The sequence below is a fragment of the Rhodnius prolixus genome, unplaced genomic scaffold (assembly GCF_049639745.1).
Source record: "Rhodnius prolixus isolate KJV_2025 unplaced genomic scaffold, Rpr scaffold_7, whole genome shotgun sequence".
Classification (NCBI taxonomy): Eukaryota; Metazoa; Arthropoda; class Insecta; order Hemiptera; family Reduviidae; genus Rhodnius; species Rhodnius prolixus.
Window position 1 is genome coordinate 36,968,773 of NW_027411582.1, and position 25,212 is coordinate 36,993,984.

General features: G+C 30.2%; 1 protein-coding gene and 2 long non-coding RNA genes across 4 annotated transcripts; 1 reads left to right on the top strand and 2 right to left on the bottom strand.

The window, feature by feature from the left end:
* The first annotated feature begins 874 nt into the window (after positions 1-874).
* On the top strand, positions 875-22,441 carry CenB1A (Centaurin beta 1A). Of its 2 annotated transcripts, XM_074115256.1 has the most exons (17): positions 875-1,008; positions 1,525-1,582; positions 2,741-2,973; positions 3,061-3,216; positions 8,967-9,039; positions 9,321-9,416; positions 12,392-12,593; positions 13,340-13,445; positions 13,555-13,713; positions 13,808-13,914; positions 14,199-14,379; positions 14,471-14,760; positions 15,156-15,322; positions 15,398-15,497; positions 16,398-16,518; positions 17,368-17,480; positions 20,583-22,441. In XM_074115256.1, exons 1-17 carry the CDS (start codon positions 956-958, stop codon positions 20,597-20,599), a joined length of 2,232 nt encoding a protein of 743 aa, XP_073971357.1. In that variant the 5' UTR covers positions 875-955; the 3' UTR covers positions 20,600-22,441. The 2 variants fall into 2 exon arrangements, with proteins under 2 accessions (XP_073971357.1, XP_073971356.1); XM_074115255.1 differs by having other exon boundaries at positions 17,368-22,441.
* On the bottom strand, positions 10,067-11,226 carry LOC141447574 (uncharacterized). Its single transcript, XR_012454460.1, has 3 exons — positions 11,091-11,226; positions 10,548-10,693; positions 10,067-10,439 (listed from the first exon to the last, which is right to left on the bottom strand). It is a non-coding gene; the product is annotated as an uncharacterized lncRNA (long non-coding RNA).
* On the bottom strand, positions 15,056-15,723 carry LOC141447575 (uncharacterized). Its single transcript, XR_012454461.1, has 2 exons — positions 15,510-15,723; positions 15,056-15,301 (listed from the first exon to the last, which is right to left on the bottom strand). It is a non-coding gene; the product is annotated as an uncharacterized lncRNA (long non-coding RNA).
* Positions 22,442-25,212: the final 2,771 nt, after the last annotated feature.

The following is a 25,212-nucleotide window of genomic DNA, read 5'->3' on the forward strand; positions in this document are numbered from 1 at the left end:
TACCAGTTAAAAAAACGGTGGAAAAGGTCTTAATTCATGCCTGGATTGCAGGAAATGAATGATTTTTTAACTATGATGTCCACTAATAAGAGCAGGGTTGTATGTAACAGACTGGGTCGTCCTTTTTTCTGTGTACCAGTTAAAAAAACAGTGGAAAAAGTCTTAATTCATGCCTGGATTGCACGGAATGAATGATTTTTTAACTATGATGTCCACTAACAAGAGCAGGGCTGTATGTAATAGACTGGGTCGTCCTTTTTTTTGAGTACCAGTTAAAAAACAGTGGAAAAAGTCTTAATCTTAATTCATGCCTGGATTGCACGGAATGAATTTTTTTTTCAGTTCTGATACCCATTTACATTTTTCATTTTTATTGTTATGCATATATTTTGAAGGTAGGGTAACTTAGTATTAAAAATATAGCCCTGCTTTAGTAAAATGTTATTTGAAATTAATAATACCTTTTTCAAATAACATTCGGATTATTTCTAGTGTTTTAAGCATTTATATAAATGAGGACGTGTCTGTTTGTAACATCCTTTTTCATTTTTGGAGAGATTAAAATCACTCTAAAAAAATATTTGCTTTTTGTTTAATTACAGTATGCGTGACGTACAATAAATGTTCTAAAGTGTATTGCAGCGCTATCTATTGAATTATTTTACTAGTTACTAGGAATGATCATAGAATGCGCTTGCTGTTTTACATTGAGTGCCAGACATCTTGTTTTATTTCCTATTTTGTAACCCTACTCTTGGTTCAGTTGGCTGAGCTAATCACATGAAGTTTTTGTCTGTTAGCGGGTTGATTCATCTTCTGTGTTATGTTTGCATCTTGGAAGAATATGCTTTAAGTGTTCAGTGTGACTCATACAAATAATTTTTTAACATGTTTTAGAAACATTTTAGGGTATCGTAATTGTTTTTTTAATTATATATTTTACACTTTAGTAACTATGGTAGCTGCAGATTTGTTACCCGAATGTCTTAAGGATTCTCCTAAGTTCAGGTAATTTTTTTATTTCTGCAATATTTCAGACTTTTCCCAATTCCTTATCCGGTTATTTAATAGAAACGTTTTTAATAGGAAAAACGGAATAAATATTTCTTATTATAATCTATAGTTCTTTCCGAGATGACTCCATTTATCTTTAAAAAACGCAACATTGACAGGATATTACGTTCATTATCAGAAAACAGGCATTTCACAATTTATAATCAAATATGTTATTTAAAAATTATATTTAGGTTAACCATTCATGTTTGCTTTTATTTTAAAATAAAATTAATATTCAGTAGTATTTCTTTTCTCGACCAAGTATTAGTATTTTGTAAGAGAATTTATTCGTTATTATACTTTTTAGTAGAATTTTAATATTTCTTTTACTGGTTTCAGTTTCGGCTAAAAATTTTCGTTACCCCTTAAATGCCTTTTAAAGAAATCCATCAAGTACATTATTACTTTTTGATCAAAATTAAGATTTTCGTAAAATACATCTACAAGTGATCCATTTTTGTCATATAGATCCCTTTTGGCCGAAGAAGAAGCTGAGATCGTATTTTTGGAGACCAAATTAGAAAAGGTAATTTATGAAGAGATAACAAAATGAAATCTTGTTTCGAATCTGTTACTGTTCATTAAGTCTTGTCAGAAATTCTGATTTAGCTTATTTAAGATAGAATCTAATTTAATTGAAACTTCTTTAGTAATGACCATAATATCCTAATGAACCAGTGGTGTCGAAGCACTTTAGTTCTCTGAGCTACATTGTAAAGGTAATCATGTGTTTTGGTGACGCACTTGGTTGGAGGAACAAAGAACTGTCGTGATTTTATTCGAATCGGAAGAGGTTGTGTTAGTTTTGAAATAATACGTTTACGTTTGGTCTTAACTTATCCGGGAAATATTCATGCCAAAATAAAAACCATTATTTTGTCAAAATTACAACTTAAACTAGTAAAGGATAATAAAAAGAATGTAGAAGACATTGTAATGTTGTCCTGTAATTGGTTGCTTTGGCTATGGTGTCTTTTTTCAAATTATGGCTCAGAATCACTGAAATCCAACAAACAAAATGTGATTCAAGGACAATCGCAATTTGAATGGTTTTTAAAGAACATCTTTTGAAGGATAGTGCTAATTACGTGATTAAAGCTTAATCAGTTGATCCAAAATTTCTCTATAAAACCGATCAGAATGAAATAAAACAAGTGACCGATGAAATAATTAATTTTGTGCACCGTAGTCAATTTAGACAATTTTGTGTTCAATTCATGAGATGCTTAAAAACTTTATAGTTATTATCTTTACGTGCTAATTAATAATCTATGGTTCAAAAAGAAAAATTAGATGTCTTTACATCAAATCAAGATTCCTCTTCGCCATAAATTGCTTTCAGAGGAGAAAACTCGTTATTATAATTGAGGTATGTATTCTTTTCGAGAAATTGCATGTCATATGAATCGATTCTTTTGTGCTTATCGAGCGTGGTGACAGGTTTAAGTTATCCAACTCAGTTCTTCTGTAAAAATATCTCGATTTTATAATTTTAAGAATAATTGTTACTTGTTTCTGTAAATATATTCCACAGCCCTGAATATGGTCTAGGTCGAAAGCTTTACATACTTTGTTGTTCTTAATAGAATTACTGCAAAAGTATTTCTGACAGGTCTAGGTAAATAATATTAAAAGGAAATTGAAATCGTTTATATATGTTACAAATAGTTAACTCTTTTGCCAGGTATTACGAGCATGTGGTTCGATGGTGGATTGTGGCAAGACGTATATATGCCAGCAAACTCAATTTACTAATAGCCTGTGGGAATTAAGTTCATGTTTTACTAATGATCCAGAAGTTACCTCACAGTTAAGCCGTATCACGCACGGCTTACAGGAAATGAATAAATATCAATCCATATTATTGGATCAAGCTTCAAGGACTATTTTAAAAAATGTGTCAAATTTTATTAAAGAGTAAGTGATAGACATGGATTTTTTTTTGTTGATAGTTATTTTAACTGGAATGTATTTTTTGTGGAGGTTTACTTTCTTTATTTCTAGGGACATTAAAGGATTATGGGAATCTAGGCAACATTTTGACAAGATATCTAGTGATTTGGACATTGCTCTTACAAGACATTCTCAAGTTCCTAAATCAAAACCAATGGAAATAGAACAAGCACATAGTATCTTACAAGCTACCAGTACTTGCTTCAGGTAATTTCATTTTTATTCTAGGTGCTTCTTTAGTACTTAATTTTTTACTTCATAGGTTTAATGTCGATCATCTTTAGAATTGGGTTTTAATATACGCATTAGAATTGGATTCATGTGTACACATCTTTAAAGGAAACAGAAGTGGGACTAGACATTTTATGGCATTGTAAATTAAAAAAAAAAAAAAAAACCTCAGACATCGCCCAAAAAAAAAGTAAATATCTATCTCATTCTAGATAACCTTGAATCTAAAATTTTCCTTGTCATTATATCAGTTTCCTTGGAATCGAACGATAAATTTAGCATGTTATTAGATAGTTCTGTCAAAAATTATTAAACTTTTTTAAAAGTTATGACTAATCAATTATCATATGTTTATAATTATTTTAACATAGTGTTCCGTTCCGGAAATGGGTGCGTTAAGAATTTCACCAATTATATGACTATAATAATAGACAATTCGTTAGTTATCTTAATATAGTTAATAAGAACTGGTGTAATTAATAAATAATATCAAATTCACTATTCAGAACTGTTTTAAAAAAAATTATAATTTTAGAAATATAAATCGATCAAAATAGTATGAGCCACTTATGTGACGGTTGCATTCAAGATTTACTGCGATAGCGAAGTAAATTGCAAAAGATATATTCATATTTTTATTTTTAAATTAACAAATTACTGTAGTTATTTTTTTAATTTGAACGCTCGTCCCATTTTTACCAAAGAGAAAGTTTAAATGTTTCGTTGATAATCTATTCTGGTTATATTAGGTATTTATAAAACAGGATCCCCTTTTTAAATTCAGCAAAAAAAGATGGTACTAATTTACTGTTTAAATCTTAAGAAAATAAATACTATTTTTAGAAAATGAATTACTGCCAACATATATATTAGATTTAAGGTAGTTTTTCTTTTAGAACTGCTCTAAATCGAACTTTTTTGGAAAAATGATTCAAATGATATTTATAGAGTCAAGTTTATTTAGAAGTTCAGAGAGAATAGTGTGTTATTTTTGAAAAGATCAAAAAATAAATTAATTAAAAATCCATTTAACAAAGTTAAACCACTTTAACTTTTATAATTACTTATAAAGTTTTGGTACTAAAGAAGAAAGCCAAACAATTCCTTTCTTCCTGTAATTTCTTTAGCAGAATTATTTTTCTTGAATAAAAAATGCAGGATCTTCCTAGGGGATTTTCTTCTAATCTGGATGCGAGGAGATATTGGACAGTTATTTTAAGAAATGAGCAGATGAATTTGTTAACATAATTAGACGCCCTGTACTTTTTTATTGGTCCAATCCATGCTTTTGGTGTATTTTTTTGATCACATTTCTGACTGGCTTCCAAAAATTTACAATTGCCCAGCATTCTTCTCTACTTATGAACTTCATGAGTTGTTGGACTTAACCTCCACATAAATTCGATGTTATCCCCAAAAAATAGATTTTCCAGAATCCAGCCGTACAAATTAAAAAATGTCAAAAAAAATTAGTGGTTTATTTTTTTCTTCCAAGGATGTTAAATGACTATAAATGAACTATTGCAAATATATAGTATTGTTTGTTCCTTCGGCAACTTTAAGAAACATCTCCGTCCACGACACCTAAATTGGTACTTAGGACGTAAAGTCCACCTGAAAAAGTAGCCATTACATTAAATTACTTATTTTATTTTTAATTTATGTTCACTTGTGTCATCCAAATTTTTATTTATTTGATTTATTTTTTAAAGATTTAATTTAAACCATAAGTATCACTAGATATTTTAATTTCTTCCTTGCATTCAGTAATTTCTATTGTATAAATTGTGTATCATACAATGAATTAGCTTTTATCTATTCAATTATTGAATATGAAAGGAAAATAAGCATTTAGATTCTAAAATATTTTGTAACATTTAAATATTTAGCGTTTTACTTAAAAACAATTCAAAACTTTGTGAAACCCAAAACCCCAGTTTGATAGATCGCTGGTTAAAGACGTATTTTTACATGGCGGGGATCATCCTAGTATATCACTTTCAAGATGGCAATTTAAGTAGTAAAGGTAAAGTAATCGCCTATTTTTTCAGGCGGGGCTTAACGTCCAACTACACCAATTAGGTGTCGTGGACGGAGGCGACTGGCAAACATACTTTTACTGTAAATTTCTTATATTAACCATTAAATAAAATCCAAGACCTAAACCAGGGGAATCGAACCCACTAAACCAATAATACTTCTTAGCTTTGCGGGTCTAGCCTATAACCGCCTAACATACTTTACTATAAATTTCTCATATTAACCATTAAATAAAATCCAAGGCCTAGACTGGGGGAATCGAACCCACTAAACCAACAATACATCTTAGCATTGCGGGTCTAGCCTATAACCGCCTAACATACTTTACTGTAAATTTCTCATATTAACCATTAAATAAAATCCAAGACCTAGACACCGGGAATTGAACCCACTAAACCAATAATACTTCTTAGCTTTGCGGGTCTAGCCTATAACCGCCTAACATACTTTACTATAAATTTCTCATATTAACCATTAAATAAAATCCAAGGCCTAGACTGGGGGAATCGAACCCACTAAACCAACAATACATCTTAGCATTGCGGGTCTAGCCTATAACCGCCTAACATACTTTACTGTAAATTTCTCATATTAACCATTAAATAAAATCCAAGACCTAGACACCGGGAATTGAACCCACTAAACCAATAATACTTCTTAGCTTTGCGGGTCTAGCCTATAACCGCCTAACATACTTTACTATAAATTTCTCATATTAACCATTAAATAAAATCCAAGGCCTAGACTGGGGGAATCGAACCCACTAAACCAACAATACATCTTAGCATTGCGGGTCTAGCCTATAACCGCCTAACATACTTTACTGTAAATTTCTCATATTAACCATTAAATAAAATCCAAGACCTAGACACCGGGAATTGAACCCACTAAACCAATAATACTTCTTAGCTTTGCGGGTCTAGCCTATAACCGCCTAACATACTTTACTATAAATTTCTCATATTAACCATTAAATAAAATCCAAGACCTAGACAAGGGGAATGGAACCCACTAAACCAACAATATATCTTAGCATTGCGGGTCTCCGGAATTTAAGTATTACTGATTTTAAGATCAGACACCCGTGAATTTTTGTTATTTTATAATTTTTTTTTTTATCTTTAAGGCACTTTAACGTCTAAGGACATTGGCCCTCGGAGTTTTTTTTTCAGTGCATTGCCGGCCTACGTACAATTTCAGAGAATACTGAACCATCACTGAACAGTGGATCTGTAAGTAGCTCCTAGGAAGAAACCAACTGCTGCATTCGGACCCCGGGATCTCTTGTGTTGAAATCATCCAGTATGCCAACTATTGAGCTAATACTTTCCTTAGAAATTGGTTATTGTTTGCTTTTTTGGGGGGGTGTGGGATAGATATATGGAAGGGGAGCAGCGGTAGAGCTTGTCATGTAGAGAGTTTTTGGTTCTGCAAAAGATAGAAGAAATCACAATAATTAATTACATAAGCGACTAAAATAGATAGAGTTCCCTTTTTTTTTTTTAAAGTAGAATTTGTCACGCTATGCATGACTGTCTACAATTCAAATAAATAACAATACAAGAAAGATGAAGATGAAGAAAAGAGAGAAGAATATGCACGATATAGATTTCAATAATAATAAAACAAGAAAGAAAAAAGAGTAGGAGAGACAAAACCGAACGCCCTTGTGAGAATGTTACGCCTGCAGATTTAAATTGCTTTATATGCTAAGAGAGTTCTGAATTTAGTACAATAACTTCTACAGTTCGATAAAGATTACCAGCGAGTGCTTGTCTTCTCCTTAGTTTTGTTTTAACTGTTATGTTCCGGTTTATTTGAAAGTTGGATCAATAAATCGATTCGTACATCACGTAACTTCTATTTCTGTCAATTGCCATCTTGATTATTTCCTTCTTTTTTTTTTTAAACTCATAATTAACCAGCTGTTCAGCTCTTTACAAGTAATTCATTTAATGTGCTTTTAAAGATAAATTCAATATAATTTTCATCAATGAAGCAATTAAATTGAAGCTCGCCTATTTTTCAGAAATGATTAATACCTTATTTTAATTACCATTTAGAAGTATAAAATTTTATTTTAATTTTAAGTTCTCATTTTGAGGAGTGTTGAGTATGGAAAGAGGCGATTTTTTTACCATTGATAAGTGCGTGGGTAAATTCTAGTTGCGTCACTGATCACCGCAGATAAATTTAGACTAAAAATATTATTGGCAAGCCGACTCAAACGAAACCTTATTAAATACGTATGAACTATCCTCATATTTCCCTTATTTGAGTATTGCTGGCACAATCAAAGACACCATAACTAATCAATTAGTGAAAAACCACTTTTTATGGATTTTCTAGGTGTCTTCAGAAAACATAGATTTCTGCTAAAGACTCGGAATTCTTAAATTCTACCCCTATCAGGTGTTATAAGAAGATATTAAAAACATGAATGGTAGAAAAATGTATATATATTTATTTACTTTTTTTAATTTAAGATGCGCGTCATCATCTTGAAAGTCATTGGCGTACAAAGCCTTCTCAATGCTCTCTATCTGCCTTTAGCGATCATTGTTTATCACCTAATAGAAAACTGTAAAGGCTCCAAGAAAGGGGTAAAAAAAAAATTAAAGTGTGGCTGTGTCATGGACACGGCCGTATGTTGTACGTGAATACGTTTACTTAAAGGGTTATATTTTTTATATAAAATATTTTTATTTATGTATTTAGGATGAAACAATGTGTCTTCATAATCGACGATCGAACACAATCTATGCCTATACAGTCCGTTGTCGATGTAGAAGCGATTTCATCATCCACTTGCATAATTTCAACCGCTCCAGCTGCACAGATGTACTGACACCGTCGTCGTTGATCGGCTCGGCCGCATTCATTCTTTTACGTTCCTAGGCACAGCTTGACTCGGTCATATGGTGTTTTATTATTACCATTCGATTGTTCTTGAGAAGCCCTTTCCAACAGGTATACGATCTCTGTATTTGGTTTTGGCTTTTCGACGCGTATAGGCCGACATTATATATTTTTGATAATATTTTTTTATTCTAACACCTTATTATATTCACTTTCACTATTTTACGCTAATGTTTTGAATACAATCGATAAATTGTGACGACAGCTGATGATTAAAACTTAAACGAACAAGCTTCTCCGAGTCAAAAGTTATACTAATTGTAAATCTCGATTCGCAGCAAAATGATCTCAAAATGGCGGCGCTTCCCCCTCCACCGCGCGCGCGATGCGTCACAGTCCTCGCTTATCGTAATGATTTTTTTGATCCTTTAGCTATCCAGCGGTCTAATTTAATTTTGGATGTCGACGATAGATTCGAAACTATAATGCCAAACTGTATCCCCCGATTTTGTTATCATTAGGTTTTTTGGATTGCCACCATATGATTCAAATTTAAAGACGTATTCACGTCAAAAAACATTAAGGGCTATGCTTTTGGATTTTAACTTGGCATCTCCGACTTAGCAACCAATTGATCTTTTCTCTGTAGCGATAAACGTTTGTAATGTTTTGCACGATATTTGTCAACTATAACTAAATCTATTAGTAATCAGTTTTTTCACTAGATATATATATTTAACAATGGAAATAATCAAAAAGTCTGGGGTTCTTTTATTTTTTTTCATATTTTCTTATTTTATTTTTAATGTTTCAATTCTTCAAAACAGGCATACAGTGTTAGACCATGTATACTGCTTAAGTATGCTGCAGGCTAGGAAAAAGCATGAAATCTTAGGCACAGTAAGTAGAGAAATACATTTTTTTTTAAATAATTTTCAAGATTTTAGTGTGTTCATTAAGAGTTTTTGTCAAAAACCAATCTTTTGGAGATGTTATTGAAGGTGGTAATAAGGCGCCAGTCTCTTGAGAGATTTGCATTCAGAATTCCATGCTCGCCTTGTTTTTCTGCTTCATTGCAAATTTTATGCACCACTGCTTAAAAACAATACTATGTATATGTCTGTATATATATATATATATTTATTTTTCTACATAGTAAATATTTTATTTGACATTTCCAGTTACTATCATATATGCAAGCTTGTTGTACATACTTTCATCAAGGATCAGATCTATGTGAAGGATTACAATTATTTTTAAGAACTTTAGACGAAGAGGTAAGTGGTTATTATTGTTGTTCATTACGTCACTAATATTGTAAACTGATAGTTATTATTACGTGTGTATTGTTGGGTTAATAGCAAAAAAAGTATTATTGAAGATCTTCAGGAGATTTTTTTGTCTTTCTTAGTCATCAATTCATAAAATAAAATAAAAATTAATTAAAAGAATAAAAAAGTAAAGATTATAGTGTAGATTTTACACTTAATTCATAAATGTCAACGTATATCTATGCACATAAATTATTCCTAGTGATGAATGAACACCATTGTTTTTTTTGAAGCAGATCCCCTTTACAATATCATCTTTAAGTTCGTCTTCTTTTTCTTTTCCACTAGAAATCTATAAATAGATCTCTAATGTACAAAATTTATGTCTTTATTTTTAACAGATATTTCAATTTTTTATTTTTACGAAGTAATACACAAATTGATACGCAAACTGACTGATTTCTGCAAAAAATATTTTTAACATTATGAAGTTTGTGAAATCGTAGAATATATTGTAATTATTGAATTCCCTTCTTTAAAGGGTATTTCTTGAGGTCTATGTTACACTTCATTGGAGAAATGTGAAACAATTAAAAAGAGCATATTTAAGAATAAATAAACGTAATAGAATTAATGAAGAATTCAAATATTAATCATTTTTTGTCAAATAATGTTGTACGGATTTATTTTCTTTATAAAGGTACTTAGTACATTGTTTTGTCACTGAAGGTTGGGCTCTGCAGACCAAATTGTACACTATTTCTACATTTACAATGCACTAAATTACAATCTAGGACTCAAGCTGCATATTCTCTACCGCATTTGATCTTGATCACGTCTTCCTTAGAAAGGCGCTTAAATAACCGAGATAGTATAATTTTTTCTTTCTGTATAGTGGGTGATCAGGGAATTCTGATCAACTCTTGACTGTTCCATTATTTTTTTTTCTTACTTACGTAGCATAAATTTAAAATTCATCATTTAAATTCTGTTCTCAAGTTTTAATTTGATTAAGCCCAAAGACATTCACTACAACACAGAAGAAGAAAAACAAAAAGTCATTGGTTGTTCCATTTATAAGCCATTTATAATGTCCCTAAAATCATATTTGTAGAAAACATTTTTATGAAAACTTACACCAAAAATTTTATAACCTGAACACCAAAAAATCGCATATCTGGTCAAGACAGTTTCTTTAAAACCGTAATTTCAGTATCTCATTAATATTAAGTAAATGATAGATCCGTACAACTGCATTTTAGATGAAAGCGGGTCCACTTTACCTAGACATGTCCAAAACAGAAGTTTTATAGAAAAAAGTGTTACAATTAGAAGTTATTTGTTTGCAGGCTTGCTAAAAGGTATACCAAGACAAAGAAAAAAAATCGTAACGAGAAAAAATAATAATAATAAACAAAAGGGGCACTCCCCGCTGATCGGTTTTGATCAAATTCTGTCAAAATAGTGAAGTTCAAGGGTACATAAACAAAAATATCAAATTTCAGCTAGCTGCGATATTCCGTAATTAAGTTATACTGGTAGCCATTCAGAGACCAGTTTGTAAAAAACAAACTTTTTTTACTTCTTCCTTACAAGTAAGATAAGATTTTGAAGTCAAACAAAGTTTTGATTTGAAAAATCTGATTTAAGGCCTCTTGAAAGCTTAGAATTGGTACTTACAGATTGATTCATGTAGTGTGAAGAGTTAAGCTACCGTTTAAAATGTCATTCAAGCCTAATTACCTCCTCTAATTGAGGAAAATTATTAAGATTAATAAAATAGAAACATGTAGGTGAAAAAATTCTTAACCTAGAACAAAATCGATTTAACCTAACGAAATCGATTTAACCTAACAAAATCGATTTAGCCTAAATACCAATTCACTGAATAAATCGTATAGGTTTTATGCAAAGTATTTGTGTAAAATAGTTTCAGCAAAACTTATTGTTATTTATAATTTGAGGTAAAAAAACAAAAAAAAATCTGATTCTTTTATCTCATCAGACTTTCAAAATTTTTCCGTTTTAAAAGATTTTTATTCCTGCCAAAGCTCCTAAATCTAAAAGCTGAACGTTAATACTTTTCATTTAGAAGGAATAAGAGGAAGTAGGGATGATAAACAAAAAATCAAAACATGCAATTAGTTTGGTTTTCTTTTGGAGATTTTCGTAGTAAATTAAAAATTTAATGTATTTGGTGCGACTTTTTATTTTTAAAAAACAAATCAAAGTTCGATTGTCGGTCAGTGCCGTTTAATGTTAAATAACTTTATTATAATAATTATTTATTTTATTTTTTATTTTTCCATTTGGTCGTCTTTAGCATGAAGGTCATTAAAGTACAGTTATACGTTACTAATTGAACTGATTGTTTTTATATTTATTCAATCATTTAAGTTGTTTAATGTTCCAAAGATTAAACAACAGGGCAATAGTGACATACAATAATAATATGAATCTTTAAAAGTCATTAAAGCTTTAAAATAATACTCACATAGCTTCGAGTTAAAAATTATAAATTTTCATCTGCACGAATTATTTCCTACTTATTCTTTTTTTTTTTTAAAAAAAAGTGTTAACAGTTTAGTCATCAAAACAAAAATAAACGTTTTACGATAATTGTAAAACATGGTTTGTCTAAAGTTTTGTCCTTGCTAATACTTAAATGACATTTGCTCAGGTGTTCTAGTGGAGGGGATAGGTGTACTTATTTTTTTTCACTTTTTTTTTTATCAGTAGTTGAAAATTGACATACATAGTTAGATAAAGTTTTTTTTTTATTTAGTCAGTTTATACTCTTACTTGGTTTTTGTTATGTTATTTTGTTAAATAATATTTTGATGTTTTACAATATAAATTAAGAATGGCTAGAATTTTAAGATTATTACGATCACTTATGCGTAGAGTAAGTTTAAGCTTCATCATTTTAAGAAATATTGTAACTTCCACTTTTTTTATTAACTTCCTATTATTTCTTACAGATAGTACAGATGCGCACAGAATCGGCCAAATTAGAGAAAACCTTGGGCAATAGGCATACATTAGCATCAAATTTTGAAGAAGATGATCCATCACTACCAATGCAAGGATATCTATTCAAAAGGACAACAAATGCATTTAAGACTTGGCATCGACGATGGTTTTGTCTGAAGAACAATCAGTTAGTTTATAGAAAAAGAACTGGTAAGAAAATTGTAAATAATGTGTTAATTTATTATTTTTAATTTTGACAAGAACCTGTGTTAGGTCGTCTATTCGTGGGAGTGCGAGATTTTATGTTTTCTGAAAAATAATAATAAAATAAACAGAATCTAAGTGCTCAGTTGATTATGACTTCAGTTTTTGTTTTTTTTTAAATTAAATCAAGTGAAGTTAAACTCCCTCAATTTATAGGGCTACAATTTAGGGTATGTATTTTGATTGTATTACTGTTCGAAATGGATACTTAAAAAAATATCGAATTATCGGCCACATTTAAAATTCTTGTAAGTAACGTTTTCCTTTGTATTTACTCGTAAGATAATTTCATCAAATCTATTCTAAAATTGGAGTACTAGATATAATCTAGGAAAGAAGAGCCAAACTGCCTTCCGACTTGAATTACTCTTCAGAAACGTCAAGAACTGAGACAAAGAAGTTCTTGCAATATTTTGATGCATTCTGTTCATAAACACCAATCGGAGTTATCCTCTCTCCTTTGTCAACATATTTTTTATAAATTTGCTTTGTTCAATCCTTTGTTTTTGCTTACATTTTTACAATCGTAATAGTCAGATTTAGGTTGTTTTGATTAAATTGATTTTATTTTGTATCAAAGCAATTGCTATTTCTTTCCTTTCATAAATGTGACTTCATTTATTTCTATTTTTTTAATACATTTTCCTTCCTAACTCTGAAGTTCATGCTGTAATGATATTTTTCTTATTTAGGTGAAGATCAATATACAATAATGGAAGATGACTTAAAACTTTGTTCCGTGAAGCCAGCAGTAGATTCTGAAAGAAGGTTTTGCTTTGAAGTTCTTTCACCTACTAGGTATGTATGGAAAAGTTATTATTGTTGAATCTTTATAAATGTTAGCAAATATTTTCTTAATGTTTGAATTTAAATTCGCATAAACAAAAAAAAAAATGCATCAATTCAGGAGCCATATGTTACAAGCTGATTCAGAAGAAATGTTTACTAAATGGATTACTGCTTTACAACGAGGTATCGGCGCTGCACTACAACTTGTCTTACATCAACAAGATCAAGAACTTGGCCTAAAATCTGATGACACTTGTAATAATAATCGTCGGACGAAGTAATTTGATTATTTTTGAAGATCACTTAGTTTTTAGATAGTGAAATTCTAGTGGTGAATTTATATATATATTTTGTTTTGCATTCTCCTTCAGGATTTGGGACCAATTGGCTAGAATACCTGGTAATGACATTTGTTGTGATTGTAGAAGTCCAGAACCAAGATGGGCTAGTATAAACCTTGGTATCACTCTTTGCATAGGTAAACAATAATATAATGTTTATCACATTTTTGTAAAATTAATAAATTTTGTGAAGTTAGCTATCTCTGGACGTCCCCCAGAGATACCGTCTTTTTAAGTTAGTTCATTTCTTAAAATAGTCAATTTACATGTAAGATTTGTAAATTTACAAATTTAGTAAAGAAGAAATTTAAAAATTATTTATTAGGTGAACTATAGAAACCTAACGTTATTATGCTAAATTTGTTCCCTTCTTTGGTTCTGCAGAATTTTCAAAATGGTTGAATAATATTTTTCTTTACAGATTGCTCAGGGGTACATCGCAGTTTAGGCGTTCACTACAGTAAAGTTAGATCGTTAACACTTGATGCTTGGGAACCAGAAATTTTAAAAGTTATGGCCGAACTTGGAAACAATATTATTAATAGTGTTTATGAAGCGAATCTAGATTCTAATACTGAAAGAGCTACACCTACTTGTAATGGGTAAATTATTCTTATTATTTTTTTTTAGATTTTGCTATTTTCAATAGTTTTTCAAAACTTCAATAATATTTTTATTTGTTTTCTTCTTTAGATTGATTAGGGAAAGTTATATAAAAAAGAAATGGGTAGAACGTGCGTTTGTAGGTGATATTAATCTATCGCCTCTAAGATGTAAACGGAAATGGTCAGTAAGAAAGTTACGAAGGCGAGCTGTTAGCCGAGATAAAGTTCCAACGCTTTTGTCTAATGAAGTTAAGGATGATGGTGTGGAGAATGAAGTGGCAATTGTTGGTGAAGAACTGGATACGAAAGAACCTCTGCCGGGAGTTATAGATCTGGAATCAGATGATTCAACCGAAGGAGAAGATAATGTTAGTACAGGTAAGAAGAGGGGCTGTTTTCAGCTGTTGAAAATTATGTTTGTCCATTATTCGTCATTCATTTGATCACAATTGAATATCTTTTATTTATTTCTAATTGAGCTTCTGGCTAGCAGGAATTTAACTTAGATTATGACAAATGAATTAAACAATTTAACCCATAACAGTTCAACTTCATTGAATCTGCCATGTTCAGAGATAAAGGACTTCTCACCTTAGATTCTAAAACTTCACAATCCCCATAAAATAAACAAATTTATTAATGAAGTTGTCAAGAAAAGGTTATCTCGATAAAAGTTTTTCGAATACTTTTTTTATTAATAAAAGTTCTGCGTTCACACAAACATTTTAAGTACTTAATAATCTTTTACGTTAAAGTTTATTTAATTTTTCCAGTTAGTGAAGAAGATATTAGTAAATTATCCCCTACATTACTTCTTTATAAAGCTTCAGCGGCCCACAATATCCCTGTCATGTGTCAAGCACTTGCATTAGGCGCTGATAAATTGTGGGTAAATCCAGAAAACCACAATACTGGACATCTGCATCAAGCAATTATGAGCGTAAGTAAAAACTGATAATTGATTACATTGGTTGTATAAATGATGTGTATAAAACAAAAAATTTTTGAAAAATAGGGTTCAATCATGGCCTGTGAATATTTACTACTCAATGGAGTACCTATTAATGCGCAAGACTCTAATGGGAAGACTCCACTTCATCATGCTACAGAATTAGGTAGGAACTTACTTTTTATTATGTAAAGAAAGGGTTGCGATCACTGCAAATTTTATAAATTGAATTTATCACTAGCTTTTTTTTTGACGTCCTTAAGTTCGAAAAAGAGGTTTTAAGAAAATGGGACTGAGTGTCTGTACAAAAACCATCTTAATAACAAAAAAAGTGCGAACGATGAAACTTTATACTTTGATTAACTCTCACTAGTGAATCTGACTGGAACTAAGCGAATAAAACCTCTCAAACTGGATAACAACTTTAAAGAATCGATTATTCACCTTTTTCGAGGTTTTTTACAAAATAAAGCTCTTTATCGATTTTCTTTAAGCTTGTATTTGTATTCTTATTGATCTAAAAACTTTATTTGGAACATTTCGATTAAGGGCACTTCTTTGATTAAGGAAATTTGGTAGGCTTCCCTCTAAAGTACTATTGCAGTATAATTTAGGTATTCTTACATTATAAAGTTGGGATAATAGTGTTGATAAAATTCTACAATCGATTGAAACTTCTACATCTAAAGCTACTGATATAGTTTGTTTATTTATTGTACTTTCGATCTTATTTGCACATTAACCCTATATTATTGTTCTATATTGTGTTTTTTTTCGAAATTGAATTTCTCTATTTTCTCCAAACTTCATTTAATATTACACACGTGTAGTTTAGTGACATTTATTTGAATAATTTTCTTTTTAGCGATTTAAAAGTGTAGTATTGTAACAAATAATGTTATTTATACTTAAATAAGTTTAAAATTATGTATAAGTTCGAACCTCAAGACTTTTAGTAAAAGAAAGTCATACTATGTTCACAACATATTTTGGGGCGCAGTTTCTGACAGAATTGATTTATAATCGATTAATATATTTAACTTTTATTTCTCTACTTTTTTTTTAGGTCATACTGCTCAAGTGTGTCTGCTATTAAAACATCGAGCTGATCAACATTTAAAAGATAAAGAAGGTGTAGAACCATTAGATATTGCTGTGAGAATTGCCAACGCTGATATTGTTACCTTGTAAGTTATAAAACAGTTTACCCATTATGTAAATATTTGGTTTGAATTTTATTTCTGGGGTTTGCATCATAAACGTCATTCACTCTTTCTCTCTCTCTCTCACAAACACACTTCTTTGAAAGTTTTTATAACTTAATTGATACATTTTTCGAATGTGATACGAAACATTAACTTTGTCTCTGAAATTATGTGTACCTTTAGAAGCGTAAAGGTTGGACAACTATTTACGAAGACAATGCTGATTAAAGTAAAAACAGGAACTTTGAAAATCAGTATCATCTCCAATAAATTTTTTGTTTTCTCTGTTTTTTTTTTCTCAAATTGCTGGAGTTGAATATATTCATAAATGAATGTTCCATTGATTTGGCGTGAAGTAATCTTTTTGGGTCATTTGTTTGTTGATCAGAACAGATCTTCGTTGCTCCCAAATTAGGTGAGGCATCTGATTCTTCAGTTATGCCAAGGTGGTAAAACAATTTACCTAGGTTTTTGTAAGAACGGTTAAGCAATTAGGAGTAAATATTCACCGTGATAACACACTCTTCCAAAAGCAATGCTCTTCCAAAATACTGTGGAAACTCACAAAAAATCCAAACAAACAAACAAATGGGTGGGAAGATTTTAGGCAGTTAGATAGTCTTCCAACTTCTGTTTAAAACTAGTCTTTCCAAGGAATAGTTGCAATCAAGCATTGTTACTAAATTACTGAGTACTGTTTGGATTCCAGTTGTGTTTTGAAAAATGCTGCGAACGCTAATGACCTCCGATGCATGCGAGCTTTAAAGTAAAATAATAACTATTATTCTTTATTTTATGGTGTTAATTTTTTCTTTCTTCTTTTTCTTAAAGGTTAAGATTGGGCCGACTGAATGAAGAAATGAAAGAATCCGAAGCTGGTACCGGAGATGATACTTTCAACGACGTAGTCAGAGACTTCTCACAATTGGTATACGATCCAAATGGTAAGGTTATTAGGCCAATACCTAATTCCTCATCATCAGATAGTACAATATCCAAGGACAGTAGTTAGCAGACAGCAATGTCCCTGCAATCTCGTAATCATAATCTGCCAGCCGGATGTTTGCTTTCATAAGATGTTTTAATAGAGATATTTTTTTGGGTACTTACGGTGATTTGATCTGAACGCCAGAACATGAAAAAAAAAAAACATTTAAAATTATGTTCTCTTAATTTTATTTTAGGATGTGATTAAATCGCATTTAAGTAAACTTTGTAAGTGCCAAAGTTTTACAGAAGTAACGTAAATATTGAAATGATTTTAGTTGTAAGATTTCTAATTTTTTTTATTATTACCAAAGCACTTCCATTTTTTTTAAAATAATTTTTGTCAATTTTAAAATTATGTATACATATTTTTTTAAATGAAAAATATGGTAAAACGAATCTCATTTAATTTTTAATTACTTCTTGCCAGATCTTTTTATTTTATTATTTTTTTAACAAACATAAAAGTACTCATAACTGTTAGTTATTTATTTGATAGTGTGACTAAAAGAAGTTTATCTTGTTCCAGTGTACAAATATTTTACTCACTGGTTAATTCTTTTTTTCTGCAACCGTATACAATTTAAGTTTTTAAATTATATGAATTTTAAGAAATAGAAAATGGATATTTACTTCTATTCCACGGTTGGTTTAGTTTAAATGAAGATGTGGTTTCTCATAAGATCCTAAAATCAATTTCTCTGACGGTGAATCTTCGAGCTAAAATGTGCCACATTTGGAGAGTTTCTGCTAAAAGACCAGGAAAAAGTCTTTCCAATCTTTTTAAACCTCTGATTTCTACCTTTCAAATTTTTTATTTAACTTTTTTTTTTTTTTTGTTTTGTTCTTACATTTAAGACTGAAATTTCACTTCAAAGGTAGCAAAAAATTCCCTCCTTCAAAGAGGTTATTTGTATTATTATTTCTAGGGTCATAAAGGCGTCAGCAAGATTCCATGCAATATCTATGATAATCAATGACCCATTGTACTTGTTCGAAATCTCCCCTTAAAATCTGGTCAGTACCTAATATCCAATACCTGGCCTTCGGGGAGCGATGACACTGTGCCAAATAATGACGCAGTTTCTCTTGGACCCTACATTCTCACATTATGTATAAATATCATTGTTTTCTTTTCCAATGGTTGAATGCTCAGCCATTGAAGGCATGCCCCCCTCATCAACATTTTAAAACTCTTAAAAATGCTTCTTTCCCAGATTCAACGAAAATACCTTTGTTGCATCCAGCTGAATTCCCTCTATAAAAACCTTGTCCTGTTGTCAGCCTCTTTTCTTCGTCCAGCAACTTTCCAAATTTCATAGCATCCACTACCTGCCAACCCTAACACTATATGATTTCCGAATTCGCCAGAGAAACTTCAAGTCCATGGAATGCTTTCCCTTGCTAGTTCATCAGCTTTTTCATGGCCCACAATGTTCCAGGAATTCAAGAGAATTGCTAGCCTACCTTTGCCAGAGTTCGATTCTTTATTTTCATACTTCCAAGAGAGCAAACTAAATCGGTTAGGCCTTCCTTTATTTGTTTGGCCTTAGTTTCGTCAAATCTTCATTAAATTGTAAGCTGCTTCAAGATTTTTTTTTAGAAACAATGAAGGGTAGTGGAGAGCATTGTCATTCAATTTCTTTTTTTGTTTCTACCAGAAACTCAGATGTCGATAAATATTTATAACTCTTTATTTTTACTATATATTTATATATTTACTTATATATATAAACGCATTATTTTTTTATTTCATGACTCGGTTGCAGAAAAAAAGTTTATACAAATATTTAAATAATCAAAGATTCCTTTTATTTTATTTGTATAATGGGGTGTACAAAAAAAAAAAAGGCTGTTTTTCAATGAAAATTCCATTTTTATTATATTTATGAATGTTCCGTTTTATCCAAAACATAATCCATTTGGATATTATCAGTTACCATTAAGTGAAAGACAGTATTCCACGGGAAGAATCAGAATAGGAATGGGATGAAACTAGGTCCTGCGTAATTAGAATGGATTTAAAAGTTCTTCTACATTTATCTCTTTAGTCGAGCGTTTTCTTGCTGGAATCAAGATCATTGACCAAAATAGGAAACAGTTTTATGTAGATAAAGGAACAGTAAAGGTCACAATTTCTTTGAAAATCTTGTCATCAGGAAAGAAGTAGGGAAGGAATTGCCGTTTGAGTGTGATTCAACTTTATGCGATCTTTTTCGCCAGTTCAATGTACCCATTTCGCTGGAGGTTGAGGCACTAATTCATTTTTACCATCGTTTACTCTAATGAGTAAGAAACCTTATAGTAATCGTGCAGATTTTCAATTCAGAAAAATTCATTGGAAAACCTGGTTAATGTTTCTGTGAGTATTTATCAATCACAACTCAGAAACGAAAATCGCATTAAGTTCAAATTTGATATTTTGTTTTATATTTCCCGGAGGATGCTACATAAAAATCGATCAGCCACTTTACTAAATCAATTTTTGTTTTTATCGATTTTCTATAAAAACTATTCCAATTATTACTGTTCATTATTTTTGGTGACTGATTCATAGTTTCAATGATATCATGACTGAAAACTGGCAGTTACTTTTTTTTTCATCCTATATTCCAATTATTTTGATTAAGCTTGTGATAATTGTCACAAGAATTAAGGCCACTTCTGAGATACGTAGAAGATTGGTTAGGCCGTTCTCTAAAGTGGTGCCGTATTTGTATATTTCTGTCTTACCATCTATTACTTTTGTTTTTCATTTTCGGCGAATACTTGAAGAATAATTTCTTTTTCATCTTCAGGAAACGTCCAAATCGGATATTTCCGATTATCTACATCGATTACAATACCTCCTCTCACATAGGTTGTGTTTCTATGGGGATACTTTTATGTAGACAACACACGATGAATTAAACAGCCTTTTTTTTATCCCTTTTATCGCCACCATTATTTCATATTTTATCTTGCCCTATTATAAGTTTTCCTTTTTAAATATATATTTTGTTATTTTTAATATTTTTATAAATTTGTGATATAAATATTTTTCTTGCCTCTCTTTGTAGAATATATGTGGCCTTAAATATCCTCTTTGGCATGGATAATTTGTTTTTTTTTATTTATTTTCAATTTATTGATTTATCTTTAAAACTATGTAAATAGTTTTATTACAACAGTAAAGGAAACTAACATATACAGAAAAAATCAATGAGATCACGTAATTTTTGAAAAAAAATATTACGATGCAAATCTACTAGCTACTTGGTAAATAAATTCCAAAGAATTTAAACGATTTCACTGACTGAAAAAATAAAGGTTTTCTTTTATATAAATGTTATTATTATTTTATTTTTTTAAAATATTTTTATATAATAATGAACCAATATAAAGGAACAAAAACTGAGAATAATGATTTTTAATTAAAAAATGGTGTAAAAAAAGTCTTTAATGATTTTTTATATCAAATGTTTTTAGTTTTATAAATTTATTATAGCAATAACAGTGTTTTCTTATAAAACTCTTTTTGATACGAGAAAGAGAAAGAAAACAAAAGTTTAAAATTTACAATCCTGAAAATTTTCCAAATTTCGCTAGCATGTGTGACCAGTTTGTAAAATGAGTTTTGCCTACCTGGACAATACCCTGAAGCTGTAAACGTTTTTGTTACTGCGAACAGTCAGTGTTTGGTCCATTCTGGGCTATCACATTACTGCTCCCAAGCATTTGAAGCGTTGGCGGCGTGAAAGGAACTCGCAGACTCCCTCAGCCTCATGCTAGTGCATACAGCTTCATGTCTTCATAAAACTTTTTTGGTTATTCTTATTAATCCGAAAACCTAACAGTTTTACCACTGCTCCAGGTGACACTAAACTCCCCATAGATGATAAGCCCAGTTTAATCTATATTTTTTCGAAAATATATTTCTTATTTAAGTTTCCAGATCGACGTAGTTGTAAACGATGGTTCAGGCAAACAGTAGGAGTTTGATTTCAAGAACTTGAAAATACATTCAGTAGACAAGGAACAATCTTTATCTTGATTAGGCCAGATCATATGGTGATCCTCAAAAAATAGATCTTCCTTTTGTTGTTCTGAAGCTACGTTGTAACTATAAATAGCTTAGTAACTTTTAAATTTGCATTTTGCATTCGAATATAATATTAATTAGATGATGTATTTGTAATAAACCGTAAAATCAGTAGTTGTATAGAAAGCTTTATGTAATAATATGTAATAAATAGTCGCCGTTTTTGGATTACCTGAGCCTTCGAATGAGATATTAAAAAAGATGAACAAATGTATAATTTAAAATATAAAGCTTTTATTTTTTGTCTTTAAGATTTTATCTTAAGATAGTAGACGCTAATAAGAGCTAGCATTTAACTTTGTAGTCGCATTTTTATTTTTATAAAGTTCCCTCAGTGAACCTTATAACATTCAGGTCTTTTCTTTTTAGACTTAAGTGACTTGTGATAAAAATAATAATCTTGCCCACATATGTTTACTCATTTAACTCACCTGTCAATTTGATCAGGTATGATTTTATAATTGCTATTGTTATTTACTCGAAATAGAATTTAATCAAAATATTTTATAAAAAATTACTTGTAACTTTTCAAAACTATTATAGAGGTAGTAATATTAAAGAAAGAAAACAAATGCACAGAGATACCAGCAAATATATTGCTTTTATAATTATTTTACAACTTGCAAAATTAGTATAGTTATAAGTTTATCGTAGACAACTCAAGAACAATTAACGAAACCACTAGCCTTAAAAAATCATAATTTTTAGAATTGTAAAATTATAATAGGTTATGTTAGTGTTACCCACTTACTAGTAAACTGTTAAGATATTAAATTTTATTGGAGAAAATCATTAAGCAAAATGTTATACATATATTGTTTATTGAACTATTCAAAATCATTCAGCGCAATTTAAAACAGGTATATATTTATTTATGACAGGATTTTAAAATAATTTGTGATCTCTAATTTTGAAAATTAAAAATTAATTTTTTCCAAAAATTTTGTTACTGTTAAATTTAATATTTTATGTTTAAAATTAAGAAAAAAATAAACTTTTTTAAAATAATTATATTGGTTTCTATTAAGGAATTTTTCATTTAAATTGTACAAGTATAAAGAGAGCTGAGACGGACAACTGAGCTAAACATTTTGATTTCTGAACATTATGATCAGGTGAGATGTGAATAATGGTTCTTAAAGTAAACTTGGTGGTATCGCAGAAGTTTTTTAAATTTAATTATTATTTCATCTTGGCCGAGTACTTTATTCTCTTATTGTTTTTATTGAATTCCCTTATTGATTTTAATAAATTCAATTTTATTATAAATAAATCATCCGGAAACCATTATTAAGCAAAAAGTAGTCATTAAACGAAATAGGTATTATTTAGGGCAGCTATAACTCAAAAACGAAAAGTAATTGCAATTGATTGCAACTGGACAGTTAATAATAATACTTTTGAAAAGTAAAAAATGTTTTTTAGTTCTCCGTTAAAGGTGGCGTGGAGTATATTGTAAAAGAGACTTGTCAGAAAAAAAACTTTAATTAAACGTGAGCCTGTTACTAGATTACAAAAAATTTAAATGAAGCCAGTAGAAGAAAATTACAAATGTTAGGGCAAGTGTTTTAAAAGAAAATCTTGCGAATGTTTTGTGCTTTATGTTGGATTATACTTCACTGGATGTATAACTTCAGTAAAGAAGAAAAATGTGAAAAGGTAAGTGCATGAAAGTATTGTTTATACAGATCAAATACTTGTCAAATTAGACAAGTATTGCATAGCATGATTAATTACAATTATTTGGTTGATCTACAACGGACAAATCTAATTTGTTTAAAATTTTTTTTAATATATTAGCGCAAAAATGAAACCGTATTAGTATGTTTCTTCATTCCGTTTACATGTTTTAATATTTTGAAAGTAAATCACATGTGTTTTGATGCATTAACTATTTAAATCACAACCACAACACCTCGGGCCATTATCACAAGTATTGTGATTATGCTTTAAATAGTACCATAGACCATTAAAATCATCTGCTGTAATTTTATTCTTTTTGAGATGTTAACCATTTTTATCATAATACGCCGTCCATATGAACCGAATTTCTGAAATGGGACTGTAATCACATAATGTCTTAGGTGATTGTAGTACAATACATATATCATTTTGTCAATATCTTCTGTAGTTCTCCAAATAGCTGTTCTTGAGTATGTTTCATTTCGGCTGTTGCTCAACCAACAGGTACTGCTTAAAGTATCATAAAATATCTGAATAATATTACAGTGGCTTTGATATACAGTGGAGTCTCGGTTATCCGTCACCCTTTTATCCGTCTATTCCAATTAACCGTCACTGTCCTCAGTATTTAAAAATTAAAAAAGAAAACCGTTCAACGCTGAGTGTTAATATTTTCTTTTGAGATTTTTTCCTCTGTCTTTTAGGTACATACTCGTGTCCATCATTCAACAGTTTGTCGGGTTTTTTCCTAGAAAGATCAACCACAAACAAGACCATTAGATGTCGCAGACATTGTATTCATTAATTTTAATATGTACACAATAGAATGAATTGAATAACGAAAGATACCTGACCTTTAAGGCTTAAGCGTATAAACGTATAAAATATGTATACAAAGTTTTATATACGTTAAACAAAAGAATTTGGAAATTTTCCTGTTTTGTTCCATTATCCGTCTATTCGACTATCCGTCACGTGTCCGGTCAAGACGGATAACCGAGACCCCACTGTATTCGCATTTGCTTCACCTGAAATTCTATGTTACTTTTACTTTCCAAACTTCCAAAGAGCATCTACAAAATAAGTAACTCTGTGCGAAATAACATATTGCTTAGTCAACATCATCCTGTAGTCATGCATCTTCCCAGTAGGAAAAGTACTCTTATACTATTCACCTCATGTATCTATCTACTAGATATATAGACAGTAGAATTGAATACATGTAGCGGTCAGTAAGAAGAACACATATCAGCTATCAAAATATCTTCACCTATGATGAAATTGTGTAACTTCATTACACTCAGATTCTCCGCGATTTACTAATATTTATACTCATAAGTAGTATCGCAGATAATCTGGGTGAACATGTTACACAAACTTGGAGAATTCCCTTTAAAGAGTGAAGCAAAATTGTTGTAAAAATTTTGCTTCAATCTAAGAGCTAATGTGACTGGAATAATACAAAGTAATCATGAAAATTAAATAAAATTGCTCATTATTAAGTACAATAACATAAGAATAATTCCGTACTTCTTAACATACATCACATCATATGTATCAAACGCCAATATGAGATCAGTTAAAATAGATAACATTAATTCTTTAATCGTAAAATTACAGATAGGAAAGAAATATTTATATAATACACAATTTTAGGACATAAAATACACTACTAAGTAACTATAAATAAAAAATAGATTTACTCACAGATTGGTGATTCCTCCATTTCTTACATTACTTGAAGACTGAGTCTTAAGACGCTGTAAGTTACCCTTTTATACCCACTTACCTGGGTTATTAACGGTACTTCGGGTTTCCACTTTGGGGAGAAACATATAGATTGAGTTAAATTGTATTTTTTGGTTTATTGATAAAATTCTAATCTTTTCTAAGATTTATTAATAAAATGATCTTATTTAAAGGTA

Bases quoted from the DNA above. Each gene is read 5' to 3' on its own strand.
- CenB1A (XM_074115255.1), top strand. From the start codon at position 956: ATGGTAGCTGCAGATTTGTTACCCGAATGTCTTAAGGATTCTCCTAAG. The intron at 2,974-3,060 runs GTAAGTGATAGA...CTTTATTTCTAG, and splicing joins GTGTCAAATTTTATTAAAGA to GGACATTAAAGGATTATGGG. The intron at 3,217-8,966 runs GTAATTTCATTT...TCTTCAAAACAG, and splicing joins GCTACCAGTACTTGCTTCAG to GCATACAGTGTTAGACCATG.